The sequence below is a fragment of the Monopterus albus genome, unplaced genomic scaffold, assembly GCF_001952655.1.
Source record: "Monopterus albus unplaced genomic scaffold, M_albus_1.0 scaffold19.1, whole genome shotgun sequence".
NCBI lineage: Eukaryota > Metazoa > Chordata > Actinopteri > Synbranchiformes > Synbranchidae > Monopterus > Monopterus albus.
In genome coordinates this window covers 187065-203201 of record NW_018127899.1, presented here as the reverse complement: position 1 = coordinate 203201, position 16137 = coordinate 187065, and the positions used below count along the sequence as shown (strand labels likewise).

At 40.8% G+C, this 16137-nt stretch overlaps 1 protein-coding gene across 4 annotated transcripts in view; it reads right to left on the bottom strand.

Moving 5' to 3' along the window:
• Positions 1 to 16137, bottom strand: part of sgk1 (serum/glucocorticoid regulated kinase 1) — a 30650-nt gene that overhangs the window by 5544 nt on the left and 8969 nt on the right. The window contains exons 4-5 of one of the 4 annotated variants that reach the window (XM_020593416.1): positions 9015 to 9227; positions 5688 to 5751 (exon numbers count right to left, since the gene is read on the bottom strand). In XM_020593416.1, the coding sequence (XP_020449072.1) occupies positions 5688 to 5751; positions 9015 to 9227 (277 nt within the window). Of the gene's footprint in view, positions 1 to 258; positions 364 to 2177; positions 2507 to 2677; positions 2881 to 5687; positions 5752 to 9014; positions 9228 to 16137 lie in introns of those variants that run through there. The other 3 variants (XM_020593418.1, XM_020593419.1, XM_020593420.1) reach the window with 3 other exon arrangements.

The following is a 16137-nucleotide window of genomic DNA, read 5'->3' as shown; positions in this document are numbered from 1 at the left end:
TGCACGACGCCCCCCCCCCCCCCCCCCCCCCCACATTTATGTCTGCCAAGGCTTTCTTTCCAACCACACAGCCCAGATTCAGAAAGTAGATTAGCAGCTATATCTTTACCTTCACAAAAGAGACTATATGAGTAACAATGTGCCGCAGAACTAAAACCAATAAAATCATTATTGGCCTACAACTCACTAGGAGGAAGATTTCTTTCGACTGGAGAAAACCATTGTTGTTGCTTGTAACTGAATGTGCAGCGTACTTACACGTCAAAGCGGTCGTTTTGTCTTTCATAAGGATGCTTTATTTCCAAAATGACAGCAAGGAGAGAGGCGTTAGGCTGCTCGGCAGGGAGGTAATCAAACTGCACCGTATTCGTGGGAGATTTTCACCCACCAGTTTTTTTTTTTATTTTCTTCTCGGGGCGGAGTCATCCCGCCTCTATTTCCTTTAACTCTGCAGTTTGGTTTCATACATAGTTGCATGAGTTTTCCTGGGGGGGTTCAAGTGCTCCTCATCCGAGTTCAGCCTATTGAAAATATCGCCCTAACCTTTATTTAAATACAAAACGAACGAAACATTTATTTACTGTTTTTGTAGTTACTTCCCCCTGCAGCAAAATGATCTGAAAGACATGACGCTGATGGATATTTGAAGCAAATATTTGGTTTATGTGCTTGGAAAATGCAGTTTGTTTACACACATGAAAAGACACCCCCCATTTTACAAATAGTTTAATCTTCATTTTGTGCAGTTGTTTTCCACTATGGCCAGCTGAGACATTTCACCCACTGGGCTGGGAATTAAAAAGCACCCCGCACTTGGAAATTCACAGAGTTCATTCTGATCCAAAGTTGGCAGCTGCCAAGTTGAGGCCATATTAATTAACCCTGTCTCTTGATGAATTGCTCTCCCATCTACTTCGTGCATGTGTATACACTCAGGCATAATGTTTTGCAGACATTTACTTTTGGCAGTGTGCGAGAAAGGAGAGAACAAGAAAGCAGAGATCTAAGGATAGACTGATGCAGTAAGGCAGACAGCTTTGAAATATGGACCAGACAAAGGATGAACAGAGATGAGATGAAGGGCAGCTGCACAATATGGATAGTGTCATTTTTTAAAATGGATAAATAAACTGAACCTTTGAATCTTTGATTATACCTCCTTAAGATAACACAAGGTTTTCAGCTGTAATATATTTTTAAACCTTTGTTCTGGAAGGTTTCACTGAAAGCAGCGGTCTCATCTTTAGGAATGCTTTGATCACGCTCACACAGTTGCACCCATTCACAGCTGAAGCTGCCCACCTTACCAGTACAACCACAGTTTGATCAAATGGCCACTGATCTCAAGGGCAAGTGCTGCTTTTTCACTTATTTATTTTGGGTTTGGTCTGGGTTCAAACCGGTGACCGCAAATGATCACAAACTCAAAGGTGAGCGAGGGCAAGTGTGTGAAAATGTGTGCTTTTGTGTGACTGCTACCCTCAATGTAATTGTTTTTAGACTGTGAAAATGCAGAGCCAAAGGCAAGCGGCAATTAAGGCTCATCCACAAATGATACAGATTCAGGGAGATGGCTATGCGTGTATGTACAATGGAATGTGTATTTCAGCCTCCCTCAGAGAAAATCACTGCGTGGGTGCATGTGTGACTCTGCAGTTTTCAAGCATAGCCTCAAGTTTTTACTGCTGTTTCTGTTTTTTCCCTTAATTCAGGTCAAATGTATTATTTATCCTCCTCCCACAGCTACCTGACACACACACACACACACACACACACACAAGCAAAGCTGGAGGACAAAACAAACCTATAGGGAGACTGACAGAACGTAAGCACACACACTACATTTCCTCAAGGTATCCAACATATCCCTCACTCAATGCACCACAAAGAACTTAACACAGTTTCTGAGAAAAAGATATTTCTCTTTGAGACAGCACAGGTTGGAGCGCCTCACCCTTCAACATACATTTAATCTACAAAGCTTCACAGTCAGGGTGGGACACAAACCGACATCTCTTATCAGCGTTTTATAGCAACATGAGCCAAACAAGTAAAACTCTGTACATCACATATTGCTAAGTGTACCAGGACACTTTTAGGATAAAAAAATATATAGTTAGGAATACTTGTGCAATGCAGGAGATTTAAAAAGAGAGATAAAGAAAGCGTTATGTTACCTCCACTGGGGTGTAAGCAGTGCTCTTGTGCCTGCATCTGTGGCCATAGCCCAGAGTTGAATGAAATGTGAAAGAGGTGTTGAGAGAGGAAGCCTGAGAGAGGGGGAGCAACACTAACAAAAGGTCCACTCAGTGATTTTCCTATCTGGCTGTCTTTCCCTTCTGGGCGTACAGGCCGCTCGAGGCTCAGGCACTGAACGAGAGGAGACGCCACAAAACTCAGCACTGTGTGTTTGCTGCCATTCTGTATATGTGCCAGAGACACTGTTAGGTTATATAACCTAGTAGTGGCATTGTCATCAGTGCCAAAGCCAGCACTGACTCTCTCTCTCTCTCACACACACACACACACACACACACACACACAAGTTGCCATTTCATGAAAAGACGAGACGGGGTTCACTGCAATGCCAGAGGGGTTGAGGTGCAGTATATTAGAGTTGTAAACACATAACACCACACACACACTCCCTCGGCCCATCCACCTAGAGCGTACTCACATATACACAATGACCAGTACACTCCCATATTCAAACTGTCTCCTGCAGATGCCATCTATCCATTTAATCCGTTCATCCCCTTCAGTCTCCCATCCCTCCATCTTGTAATGTCCGGTCTCTGTGCTGGCAATGACGAGGGTGTCTGTGTCTTCAATTGGTCTAGGGATGAATGTGAATGAGCATCAGTGGTGAGGAACCAAATGACACCACCGTTATATAAAGGCATTGGCCATTCAGTGAGGACAGCTAGGCTTTTATTTAGCCTCTAGATACAGCAGACTGTGTTTGTGTGTGTGTGTGTGTGTGGGGGGGGGCTAGCTAGGCTACCAAAACATAGCCTACTTATCCCTTCAGCCCTTTCTATAGACAGTCATGTGACCATCATCGCAGTGGTTCGTGGAAACTCTTCCCAATCCCCAGTAAAATTCTTGAGCTTGTATGAGCCTGTCTATAAGATATCTCTGCTGATCTGTGTGTGTGTGTGTGTGTGTGTGTTTTAATGACTGTATGACTGTGTTTTAACATTTCGCTCTGAACATTCCAGAGTTTCATAATAATTTCCAGAAATTCCCAGGTACAAAACAAAACATATTTTTACTATACAGCAGGCAAAAACGTTTCTAGAGGCAAACATACAGTACCAGTTCAACATGCTTGCTAATAAACTCAACACAAACTGTACCACAACACTGACTGTATTTTCTCATGAATAAATATGGATTTTTTTGTTCTTTGTGGGAAAAACTGCCAAAAGTCAAGGACACTATCAGAAAATTATAAAGCTCTAAAAACAGTTTTTATAGTCTTTTCTACTCTATCTTTGGATAAACTCTTTTTTGTTTTGGAGGGATATTTGATATTTGATGGAGATGACAGAAGTGGGAAGAGATAGATGGGAAATGACATGTAATAATAATCCCCAGCAGGATGTGAAGTGGGAGCGCTGTATTCTTAGCTCCAAGAGCACCAGGACGTCCTTGAATTGAGAAAACATTTGCAAAGAGAAGACATTTAGGTTGATCCTCAGTTTTTTAGTGGGACCATATGAGGGTGTGGACTTGGCTTTTTATTTAAGGCCAGAATTAGGTTGAGGTTGTGATGTTCAAAGATAGGTTTAGTGGACTGAGAAGAACATTATGTCTTTGGCAGGTCTGACTCTGAATGCAACACACACACAAATCTGCAGTTGTTATAAAAGTATAATGGCACAAAACGTGTTCAGACAGTCTTCTCAAAATTGTCAGTGTCTTTGGGAGTGCCTCAGTGGATTGTAACACATAGTTGTACTGAACTACATGCATACAGTCTGTGCATGTCTGTGTGTAGGTGTGTTTGTTTGCCTGTTTAGCTCTGAAGGTGAGTTGACAAAGGTGAATAATGCGTCATAAGTGGTGGGAGAAAAGAGTAAATAACAGCTTCAGAAAAGAATCCGTTGATATTCCACGTCAACTGAGAACAAAAGAGTAAAGTCTGAGAGCGCATGAAAACATACACACACACAAACACTCACACACACATTCATACTTAGTAATAACACGTTACATAAACGTTGTAATGTCAGCATGTGTAAATGCTGATTAAGTGCACTGCAGCCAGTTGATGAACATGCTAATGTAGCTTAATAAGGCTGCCCTCAGCAGATATTTTGTTAGACAAGACTACTCTGTACTTTTTCTAAGAGGACACAGGCATGATTTCCTTTTCCTCTGTAAAATTAGACAAACACGACTCCCTATAATTGATATTACTGGATCTTTCCATCGCTATCCACTGCCCTTACTGCTCCTTATGTCACACATCACTGCATCACTATAAATGACTGTAATATGTGACAGTCTTCAACTTATAAGTGCTCCTAAAGCTACTAATTGCTTATCTTGGAACGACAGCATCACGTCCAAGGCTGCAGGAACAGCCTGTCACCAGCTCGGCTAATTGCTTGGATTTCTCTTCAAACACCAAAAACTGTCACAGTTCACAGACAGGCTGCTCCCAGTGAGAAACATTTGCATCAGAATATGGTTCTTGTAACATTTCTTTCTTTAAGATGCAGGAACCTGCAGATCAGCCACAAAGTGCTCCACAGTTTGAAAGTTTGGTACTCGTACCACGAGTATTTCATGCTTTTTTTATGGTTGGACGTTATTCATCTCTGATAGAATGCTATAGGGATGACATATGTTTGTAGGCCAACCTGAAAGTTAGCATCACCCTGGTTACATATCTGACTTAGCAATATTGCTACTTTTACAAGGAAGAATCTGAATATTTCCCTATCACCAGTGACACAAACACACTCAGATAAAGAGCATCTTTCTGATGCATGCAAGACTCTCTGCAAAGGTGAATGTACTAATAAAAAAAGGAATAGATAAACTGCTTGGAAAAACATGACACACACACACGGCGATATGTCCTTTGGATTGGACTATGGTTTGTGCCACAAATAATAGGCATGATGTAAAATTAAAGTCCAGTCACTCAATAACAGTTATATAGGCCATAAACCGATTCACATATTTCTGCTGCAGTGAAGCTGTAAACAGGAAAGGTCACTGTGTCACGTTTATGACAATCAGTCCTGTGTATTGTCTGTAACTACTGTTTTGCCAGTTTCAACAAAACAGTAATCTTGGTTTATGGACAACAGTTATTATCCTGGGAGCTTAGAGGTTGGATTAGAGGTGGGGTGAGGTAACATTAAAAGTGCTTGTGTGTGTGTGCAGGTTGAGTCGCTTTGCTCTCATAGCCATTAGGTTTGGGCAGTAAGGAAACAACAAAAAGAGAAAAATAGAGTGAATTGTAGAAGACCCTCATGAATTGATGGTGAAATTAAGCTAAACTGCAGATAAGAAAGAGAAATGACCTGGGACTGATGAAGAGAGGTGATGGAGAAAGATAAAAGAGAAGTTTGCGCACTGAAGTTATTGTGAAAGATGGGTGGTAAAGAAAGAGAGAGGGCAGGAAGTGGAAAAATACAAAACAACGGGCGTAGCTGGGGGTCACTTACTGTTGTCGCCAGGGCAACAGTAGCTGTCTGGGTCTGACTCACTGTAGTAGTACAGGTCCATCGCCTGGGAGGGAAACATGGTGTTACTTAGTAAAAAAACAATCCCAATGCTCAAATGAGAAAGACAAGCAGATGTAAAGTTGGACATGTCTTATTACAGTCTGGTGATGAATAGTGAGGGAGTGTTCATGTCCACGCTATCATATACAAACATAATGAGTTACAATGGCTACTCATGAAACTGTACTCAAGCATACAGTATATAAATCACTTACTGATGTATTCATACTGACATTAGAGACTGTGCATCCATTTATGTCACATGTACAGTAGATTAAAAGTCAGACCTGAGGTAACATTTCTCTTGCTGCCATTGTACAACCCTACAAATCCACTGTTGGAAATACATTTTCTCATTTCAATTCAGCTGAATTGTAATATGTGTTGCACATCTTGTGAAAGCTGTACAGCCCGTAGGCCTTTAATATCTGTTTCAACCCCATTTGTGGTTCCCAATGTGGGGTTCAGGACCCACACAAGGGGACACATGACAAATCTGAACATTTGTTAGATGAGTAATGAGATAATAAAACATACTTTTGCTGAACTAATTTGTGTTTTTTTTTCTTTTAATCACTGCCCTTTTCTTGTGAATTATTAGATAAATGTACCCCCAATAATAATATGTAAAAAATAAAAAGAACAATTCTTGTTTTAAGTGATCACAAGCCAGAAAGGTTGGTTTTCTTAGCTCTTGAAAGGTTTTGGCGAACAATGACAACATGAGACATGACCTTTTATTTGAACAGCAGCTCCCTAAACTACCAAAACTACTGGTTCCAAACCCAGACCGGGTCATGCACGGTTTCAGCGTGATGCTCTTTAATGAGGCTGTGTTTCCAGGGTGAGACTGCAGTAAATCACTTGAGGCCCTGTGCTGAAAATGGTGAGAAAGCTCTGCTCTATACGAGTCATGTTATAGAGCAAAGGTCTTTAGCTAAACTGAACGCCATGTTGACACTGGTATTACTCTGCTTCAGCCAAGGATTGAACAGGACATCTTAAAATGTGCTTATCCCCTATACACTCAAAAAAACAGCATTGCAGTGTTTTGTATTTTCTAAACTATTCATCTGTTTTTACTATAAAATCATAATCTGAAAACTGACCAGTTAAATGAATGGAAAGTGAAAAGTAAATTTACATACAAGTAAATACAAACACCTCAAAATCATACCGATTATAAGTAAAGCACTCGAGTGAATTTATGTACTTTCTCTCCCTGCATGTGGTATTTGTGTTTGTGCTGAGGGCCTTATCTTTCATTTACCCTATTTCATTACAAAACTCAATACATTGCTCGATACATGGCTAAATGGCTCAGAAATAATGCTTGTAAACACATGTGTCTCAATAGCAGCTACTTAAATTAGTCCCACTTTTCCTTTTCACATACACTAACAGTGTAACTGGCAGCTGTCACAGGACTAGCAGCATTTGCATCCCTAGGCCTTCCCATGAAACTCCACTGTCATGTCAGATATTAGTTTTTTGTCAGCCACCAACTTTTCAAAGTGTCTCTGTTAAATACAGTCTTAGCCTAATTTGCTGTTCCATGCTGCAGCTCAGAAAACTTCTGACAGCTCTCAGTATTCTCCCCTGAGTGTTTTCTGAGAAGAAGGCAAGATGAGCTGTGTGTGTGTTCTTGTACTTGCTACATAGTGAGTTGTTTTTTTTGCTACAGAGTGAGGACATTTTGGCCGGTCCTCATTCTGTGAAACATCTTTTTGAGGGTTAAGGCTTGGTTTTAGGGTTCAGGTTAGAATTAGGTTTAGGCTAGGGTCGAGGTAAGGGTTAGGCGTTTAGTTATGATGGTTAAGTGTTAGGGTAAGGGACTGCATTATGTCAATGAGTGTTCAGACAAAGATAGAAGTACAAGTGTGTGTGTCTGTGTGCGGAACCCATGAGAGCTGTTTTAATCAGTTTGTTTATTCATTCATTGGCACTGCTTTCAACGATCTGCCCATCATGCTGCTCATTTCATCTCCATATAATTCTTAATATAGCTGACAGTAGCCTAGTCTCTCAACCTTTGTCTTTTTAGATACACACACACACACATCTTGCTTTCTGTTCATGTCCTCTTATCTCTGCTGTCAACAGCCACCTTACAATTCATGCCCCTTTGTTGGTTCTCCTTGGATTTGACTCACTTCTGTCATGCCCTTCCTCTCTCATACTCCAGGTTGTTTGTAGATTCAGCTGAGAGAGCTGATGGGGTTGTATCCATAGTGATGTTGAATCTAGGCTTTCTGGTCATTAATATTTCATGGCAAATGTATTTGAAGAAATGAAGAAAAAAGTTTATGTTGTTCAAGAGGCTTAGAGGAAAGGACAGACAGAGGGAGGAATAGTTTTTGTCTTTGTAATTGTCCAGGCCTGTATGACTTGACTGTGAGTCATAACATAACTGTAAAAAGGCTTGAAAAGGCATGATTTTTTTTTACCATCAAAGAAATGACTAACTTTCACTGGGTGGAACGACAAAAACACAGAATCATTGCTTCCTAATATCACATAGTTTGCACTTCATGAAAATTCATTTGTATTAAACCATTTACAGTAACTGCCATAATATAAGAACTTTTTTTCTCACACTAGTTCCGGCAGTTTTGTTCAGTGGGGGTGTGGAAAAGGTTGAACTGGTTGCGTAAAAGAAAGACAAACATTAAATATCTAGCTACTGTTAGCCTGTTACACATTTGCTTAGATAGTACTTGTTGATGTAACAATGACACCACTTTTATTTGCCTAACAAAATGATTAGGAATGATGGAAAACTACTGTAGAAAAGGGAAAGTTGTGTCGTTGTGCTTTTCTTTAAGCTGTTTGTAGGGCTCCCACACTTTTTCATGTTAAATACAAAATCATTACAAGCCCTAAACTCTGAACTAACTTTATGACTTTATCTTATTTATAACAACTGCTACAAACTAGCACTGCTGGTCAGCAATAGGGCTGTGTGTGGTGTTTCTGATAATAACAAACCTAAAAGTCCTATGACATATTTTTCTCTAACAAGTATTTGCACTAGTTGGTGTGTATATAATTAACCATTAATTGTAAAATATACTGTGCATAAGAGTGAAACCTTTTCATTGTTCATTGCTAACATCTGTTTTAGGACATAAAGATGCAAACATTTAATAATTCCTCTGGGGACTTCCTAAATCCCCATATCAAGGACAAGCCCCATGCATTGTGTGCTGCACTAAATTAATGACTGCTACCTGTTTTTGAAATCAGATGTAGGCATAATGAACTTGCCTGTGTGCGTTGTCGCGGCTGCCAGGCGTCCTCCAGGGCATAGCTGATGTAGGGCCCACTGCAGATGGAGCACTCCAGCATGACAGGACTAGCCAGGAGGGGCGAGGCGTGGATCCCCCAAGACTGACAGCAGCACAGGTGGACATCTGACTCCACTTCCTTCTGCTTGCCTGTACCATCGCCATGATGAGCCAGCATTTTCCATTTCCTAACCTGTAAGAATAAGATAAGTCATGTTTTGCATTAAAACCAATTGTGAAATAAATGCCTCAGTATCTCTGAGAAAGAGTCAGGGATTTTTTTCTTGTGCCCAAGACACTGTACAGTTATAGATCACATTTAAATCATTTGTCATAGTCATCATCTTTAGTGGGTGGCATGGTGACACAGTGGTTAGCACTGCTGCCTCTCAGCAAGAGGGTTCCGGTTTCGAGCCTGGGCCGACCTGATTCCTTTCTGTGTGGAGTTTGCATGTTCTCCCTGTGCCTGCGTGGGTTCTCTCCAGCTACTCTGTCTTTCTCCCACAGCCCAAAGACATGTAGCTTAGGGTGATTAACAACTCTAAATTGCCCATGAGTCTGGTTAGCACTGCTGCCTCTCAGCAAGAGGGTTCCGGTTTCGAGCCTGGGCCGACCTGATTCCTTTCTGTGTGGAGTTTGCATGTTCTCCCTGTGCCTGCGTGGGTTCTCTCCAGCTACTCTGTCTTTCTCCCACAGCCCAAAGACATGTAGCTTAGGGTGATTAACAACTCTAAATTGCCCATGAGTCTGAGTGTGTGTGATTGTTTGTCTACATGTCAGCCCTGTGATAGCCTGGCAACCTGTCCAGGGTGGACCCTGCCTCTCACCCAGTGTCAGCTGGGATTGGCTTACTGACAAATACATTAGTTTTAGTTCATACTTGCAGCACGGTGGCACAGTGGTTAGCACCGTTGCCTCACAGCGAGAAGGTTCTGGGTTCGGGCCCCACCCGGGACCTTTCTGTGTGGAGTTTGCATGTTCTCCCCGTGCTTGTGTGGGTTCTCTCCGGGTACTCCGGCTTCCTCCTGTCCCCGGCCTTCGCCTGATTGCTGGCTGGGATTGGCTCCAGCCCCTCCATGACCCCATTCAGGGACTAAGCAGTAGTGAATGAATGAAAGGAATAGTTCATACTTACATATAAAGGTCATTACAATACTTCAAAAAGTAAAAGTCACATTAAGCAGCAATGAAGACCAGCTAAAACACCCACAGCCAACCCTCTGAAACATTTAGAGCTCACTTTTGCACTGCACAGGAGACGGTGAGTGAGTCAGGCTCAGCCTTAGCAGTAATCTCCTCTCATGTGACACATTCTCCTGAGGACAATTTTATCACAAACCTCTCTACTCAATCATCATTAAGTATATGACTGTCAGAATACATATCATTGGCATAAAACACAAATGCCCTTAAAGCTACATGAGACAGTGGAAGGTAAGGTCAAGGTGCATATAGTTCGTGAGGAAGCCAAACTGCATAAATGAAAGGGTCAGTGACCCAGAATGGCTGTTATGTCTGGTAAATGATGTCCTTGGCGCACAAAGCGGACAGGCTCAGTGACAGCAGCCATTTCAAATTGGTCTTATCAAGGCCTTTATCAGTGGCTACTGCTCTACTGACTCTCTACATTACCACAACTTGGCATGAGGAAATGTATGCATGTGTTTTAGTTCAAGTTGGCAACTTGGGATAAAAGTTTTCCGCCCTCTGTGTGAATGGTTGCTGCCTTGACTGTAATTACACCTCAGTGCTGGGAGGACTGAATGCATCCAAACAATTACTGAGGTCATGAAAAACAATATGATACACAACAGTGTGTGTGTGTGTGTTTGTGTATAAGGACTATCTTTACCTGTCTACCATGGAAGTTAAATTGTCACACATTGTTACAGTATCAGCTTCGTCAATTGATAATGATTACAGGATGATTACGGATTAAATCGATACATACAGTATTATTAAAGGAACAGTGTTAAAGGAATACTTCTGCAGTTTGGGAAATATGATTATTTATTTTCTGGTACAACCAACAGACTGAAAACAGGGGAAACAGCCTGGCTTAGTCTGGAGGTAATAACATTTACCCACCAGCACCTCTAAAGTAACATGCTGCATCTCATTGGCTTTATGCTTCAGTTTATGAACAAATTAAATATAACATGTTAATTAAGGAACTTTAATGGTGAATTTTGTTGCCCGACTACCTCTTCCCAGTCTTATACAATACTAAGCAATTGCTTTTTCTTATAATACATATAATGTGTAAGAGTCAGATCAGTTTCTTCACCAAGCATATTTCTGAAAATGTTGAACTGTTCCTTTAACCCAGTGGACTGAGTATCTTAAATGGACAACTTCTGATGTGACATTACTGTCCAAAAATTAATATTTTTATTTAATTTCTTTAAGCCTTTCTTTAACCAGTAAAATCGGTATGTTTACAGCTAGACCCAACAATCTCATCCTCAAAACAGAGCTGATAATAAATAATGTCTAAAAATATGACCAGTTTTTTTCTGTTTTAGCTTAGTGGATTTTATCAAATGCTGTTTTACTTTGCTTCCAGTTGATTAGAACTCAATTTCTGTTATTTTGTCAATTTCATACAAGTAATATCTCAACCTAGGCCTCTGTACAATACACTGAAGATAAGGACATTGTTTATGGTGGTGTTATTGGTGAGCCCATGGCTCTCTGTCCTGTATCCCCATTCAGCCTTGTTTTGCGTATCCCTTCCTGTCCTCTGTGTTATTCTACAGGCTGTGTGATGTCCCACATATGTTTGAGAATCAAAGGATAATGAAATGAAGGGACAGTGTAGAGCATCAATGGAGGGAATCGTAAATTGAAAGAAGGGAATGAGGTGCAAGCAGAAGACAAAGCAAAATGCCTGAAAGACAAAAAGATAAACAAAGACAGTGAGAAGGTGAGATAGCCTTACATAAGCCATCCTATTCTCTGTCACAGATAAGACTTGCTCATTATCACCAAGGTCACTTTTCTTTCTTCACCCTTTGTTTTCTCCACTTCTGTTCCTATATAACACAAACATGAGTCTTATAATGCTTAAGGGAAGGTCAGATCCAAATGGGTAGAGATGCAAAGAATAATGATTCAGGCAGTTCCAAATGGAATACAAAAGCCTAGTAATACAGTATCTCCCATGGGAGAGAATAAGCCTCACAAATGCTATTTAACTGCTCAGCAGCAGAGAAGGGGAGAATCAACCTGAAAACCGAGAGCGGGTATCTAAGTAACAAGACAGCGGGATGGAGAGAACTGTAATGTTATTGTTGAACAAGGAACTGGACCCTGGGGTAGGTTTGGGATTTCATGTTTGGAATATTGACCCTAAGCTCTTTTTGGCTTTGAGGCTGTTTTCATCCTCTGGGGTCTGACTCTGACTCCGGGCAAAATGTCCATCTACTGTGCCTACAGTATTTCCCTGCAGCATTTGTTTTGGAAATTAAAAAACTAGCTTGCTCCAGGACTTGTATATTTCTCACTTGTTCTCTCATTTATATGAACACAGAGAGGAGAATAATATCACCATGGCACAGAACCTGTTTACTCACTGCAGGGGCTATTATGAGATTTGTTTCATTCTCCATTGTTTTGACATTAAGCCTCACCTCCTGTCTCACTAAGATAGTCATAACAACCCAAACATTTCACATTGCATGAGCACAGTTTGCCTATTGTGGACATAAGCGAAAACATCAGATCACTGACTTTAAAAATACTGCAAATAAATTCACAGACATAGTTCATCCCATTCTACAATAGATGTTCAAGTTTAAAATGATCTGACCGCCTAATTTGATCAAAGTAAGAGGATGCGAATTCTTTCTTGCATAATAAAGTTAGATATTAAAGCTACAGTATGTAAACCTTTCTCAAATATGTTTGTTTAGAAATGTGTTTCAAAACTGTCTTAATGTGGGGAAGTGCTGCCAAAGCCTCCTGTGACCCAGACCGATTGACCAGCAGTGGACTGACCTCTCTAACCAAACAGAGATTTTCAGATACTTCTGCTTGATCAGTACATTTTAGAGCATGGTGGAGCAGGGAGAGGGATAGTCGGGATGCTGCTGAGCCAGCATGGTGGAGCAGGGAGAGGGATAGTTGGGATGCTGCTGAGCCTCTGTGGCAAAACAGTTCTGGCCTTAGCTCTGAAACATCAAGATGGAGGATGGGATTTACTGGTTTCTCAGGGTAGATTAGAACAACAATAATTCCCAAATCAAAATAATTGTTTTATGAGTTCTCCTTCTTCCATCACTCTTGCATTAAAACGCTGAAGGTATCATCAAAAATAAAGTTGTTCCTCCCTCAAAATCTCTTTCCTTACATTTCATATGACATGAAGTCATATGGACTTGTGCCCCATATCAAATGATATCTGTATTAAATTAATGAAGATAGTTCTCAACCTACCTTTTCCTTCCCCAGCTTCCTTCCAGCTTGTTATAAGCTTATTCACACATCTTGCTGTATCACGACAAGTCTAGGAAACAGCAGCCAAGGTACGACGTGCTTCCTCTGTGCTTATTTATCTTTTTTTTTGCGCATTGGCAGAAAAAGAGCCTGCATAATGTTGTCATAGCAAAGGAAACAAGTGCTTTGTGCCATTTTGGGGTGTATATATACAGTACATCTGCTGTGAACAAAGAGAAGGAATCATGCAAGAAGAGCAATTCCAAGTTTATTGCTCCAACCACATTGTTCCACTGCCAGAGCATTTGGCTTTGGAACAAAAGAATAGCAAAAGCATTAGCAGTTTTCCATTACAAAGTGTGTGCTAAACAGTGGCAGCTTAGAAGTGCTTTCCAGACCCCAGGAGTCCCCCAATTTAAAAACCGTTTAACTATGTTTTAATCAAAGGTGAGAAAATGTGATTCCTAACAGTAGGGAGAGCTATAAATGATTGCAGGAACATATCAAAGTTGTAAAGCATATAGGGTTTTAATAGATACACCTTAATGTAGGAATGAAGCGAAAGCCAACAGGGTCTAGGGATTGCCAGCAGGGCAAGTAGAGGGCAAGGGGCAAGTAGTGACTGGAGGCTGGAGAGACTGATACAAACTGGCTTTATACCAGCACTATCTGTTCTGCGGACAGGACACTGTCCATCCTGGAACAGGAATCGATCATCTGTTGCTCTTCCTGAGATTTCTTGCAGGATTTTCTTTTAGGGGGAGTTTCTCTTTTTCTGATTTGAGGGTCTGAGAACAGAGGGTCTCATATGTTACACTGATTGTACAGCCCCTTGAGGCTAATTTGTGATTGGTGAGATTGAGCTTTAGAAATAAAATTTGACTTGACTTCACACTAAGATGGCACCTCACCAGCCTCATTGCTAAATGAAAGGAAGTTTTTCTGTCTCATTCTAAGTGAATGTTGAAAGAAGGCCCATTTCAGGCGGTTTACTTAATGAGCTCAGGTGAGATCAGCACCAACATACAGTAGATTGCTCAACATAAAGCTCATTCACAAAGAAGCCTTTCTATATAGTGGGTAATACAGTGGCTGAAAAGAAGCCATGTGCCCTAAATATTCTCATGTCAGGTCTAAAATATTCCTATCTCTGATAAAAAGCCTTTACAGAGTCCAGCAACAGTAAAACTGTGGGACATCATGTAATGCAGTTATAAAGACATTGTATAAAAACAAATAAAACAACTACGGAAATTATTAAAGTTAAACTAAAAATTGTAAAACACCCAACAGAAGTACAGAATTTGAAAGACTTGTGCAGTTCTGACTACTGGCATTTATATAGAGTGAATGTGAGTGAGGTCTTTAACAGGGAGAAAAGAAAGTTTAGAGTAAATTAGCTGAACTATTTGAAAGAATTCAAAGAGACGTTGGGAATGAGAGGCATCTCCCCCTGGGACTGGTGCAGTATATGCATGATCAACCAACGCACTGAAAGGGATTTTGGTTCCCAGTGCTCGCTGTTTAACTTTTTGTATCAAACATAGTTTGATCTTCTCAGCTGTTCCTCTTAACCCCTTCTAATTCCCAAAGATAGCTAATCAGTGTTTCGACAATAATTCAGTTCATGGCAAATGCAACTAAAACTGGGATTGAAATGAGGTTTTTGAAAGGCTGTATAAGGACAAAGTCCTGGACAGAAGAGACATGGACAGACCCACCAGGGAAACAAAGTTCACCAGTTCATTAGGTTCACCTACTGTAGCTGCATCTAAAGCAGGCCAGTACAACAGTCCTGCAATAAATCTGCTGAGTCATACCAGAGTCCGCAGTTTGTGGTTTTGTGTATGACTGCATTAAAATAAGGGTTTAATGTTGGTGGGGAAATGGTTAACTCATACACATTATAGCTGCATAAGCAGATACAGTGGATATAAAAAGTCTACACACCCCTGTTAAAATGCCAGGTTTCTGTGATGTAAAAAAACGAGACCAAGATAAATAATTCCAGAACTTTAGCCACCTTTAATGTGACCTATAACTTGTACAACTCAATTGAAAACAAACTGAAATCTGTTTTTCAGTGGGAAGTAAAAATAAAAAACTAAAATAATGTGGTTGCATTAGTGTGCACACCCTCTTACTGTGGGGCTGTGACTGTTGTCAGAATTAAGCAGTCACATTCAAACTCATGTTAAATAGGACTCAGTACACCTGCCATCAATTAAAGTGCCTCTGATTAACCCCATATAAAGTTCAGCTGTTCCAGTAGGCTATTCCTGACATTTTCCTAGTCGCATCCTACAGCAAAAGCCATGGTCCGCAGAGAACTTCCAAAGCATCAGAGGGATCTCATTGTTAAAAGGTATCAGTCAGGAGAAGGGTACAAAAGAATTTCCAAGGCATTAGATATACCATGGAACACAGTGAAGTCAGTCATCATCAAGTGGAGAAAATATGGTGCAACAGTGACATTACCAAGAGCTGGACGTCCCTCCAAAATTGATGAAAAGACAAGGAGAAAACTGGTCAGGGAGGCTGCCAAGAGGCCTACAGCAACATTAAAGGAGCTGCAGGAATTCCTGGCAAGTACTGGTTGTGTAGTACATGTGACAACAATCTCCTGTATTCTTCATTTGTCTGGGCTATGGGGTAGAGTGGCAAGA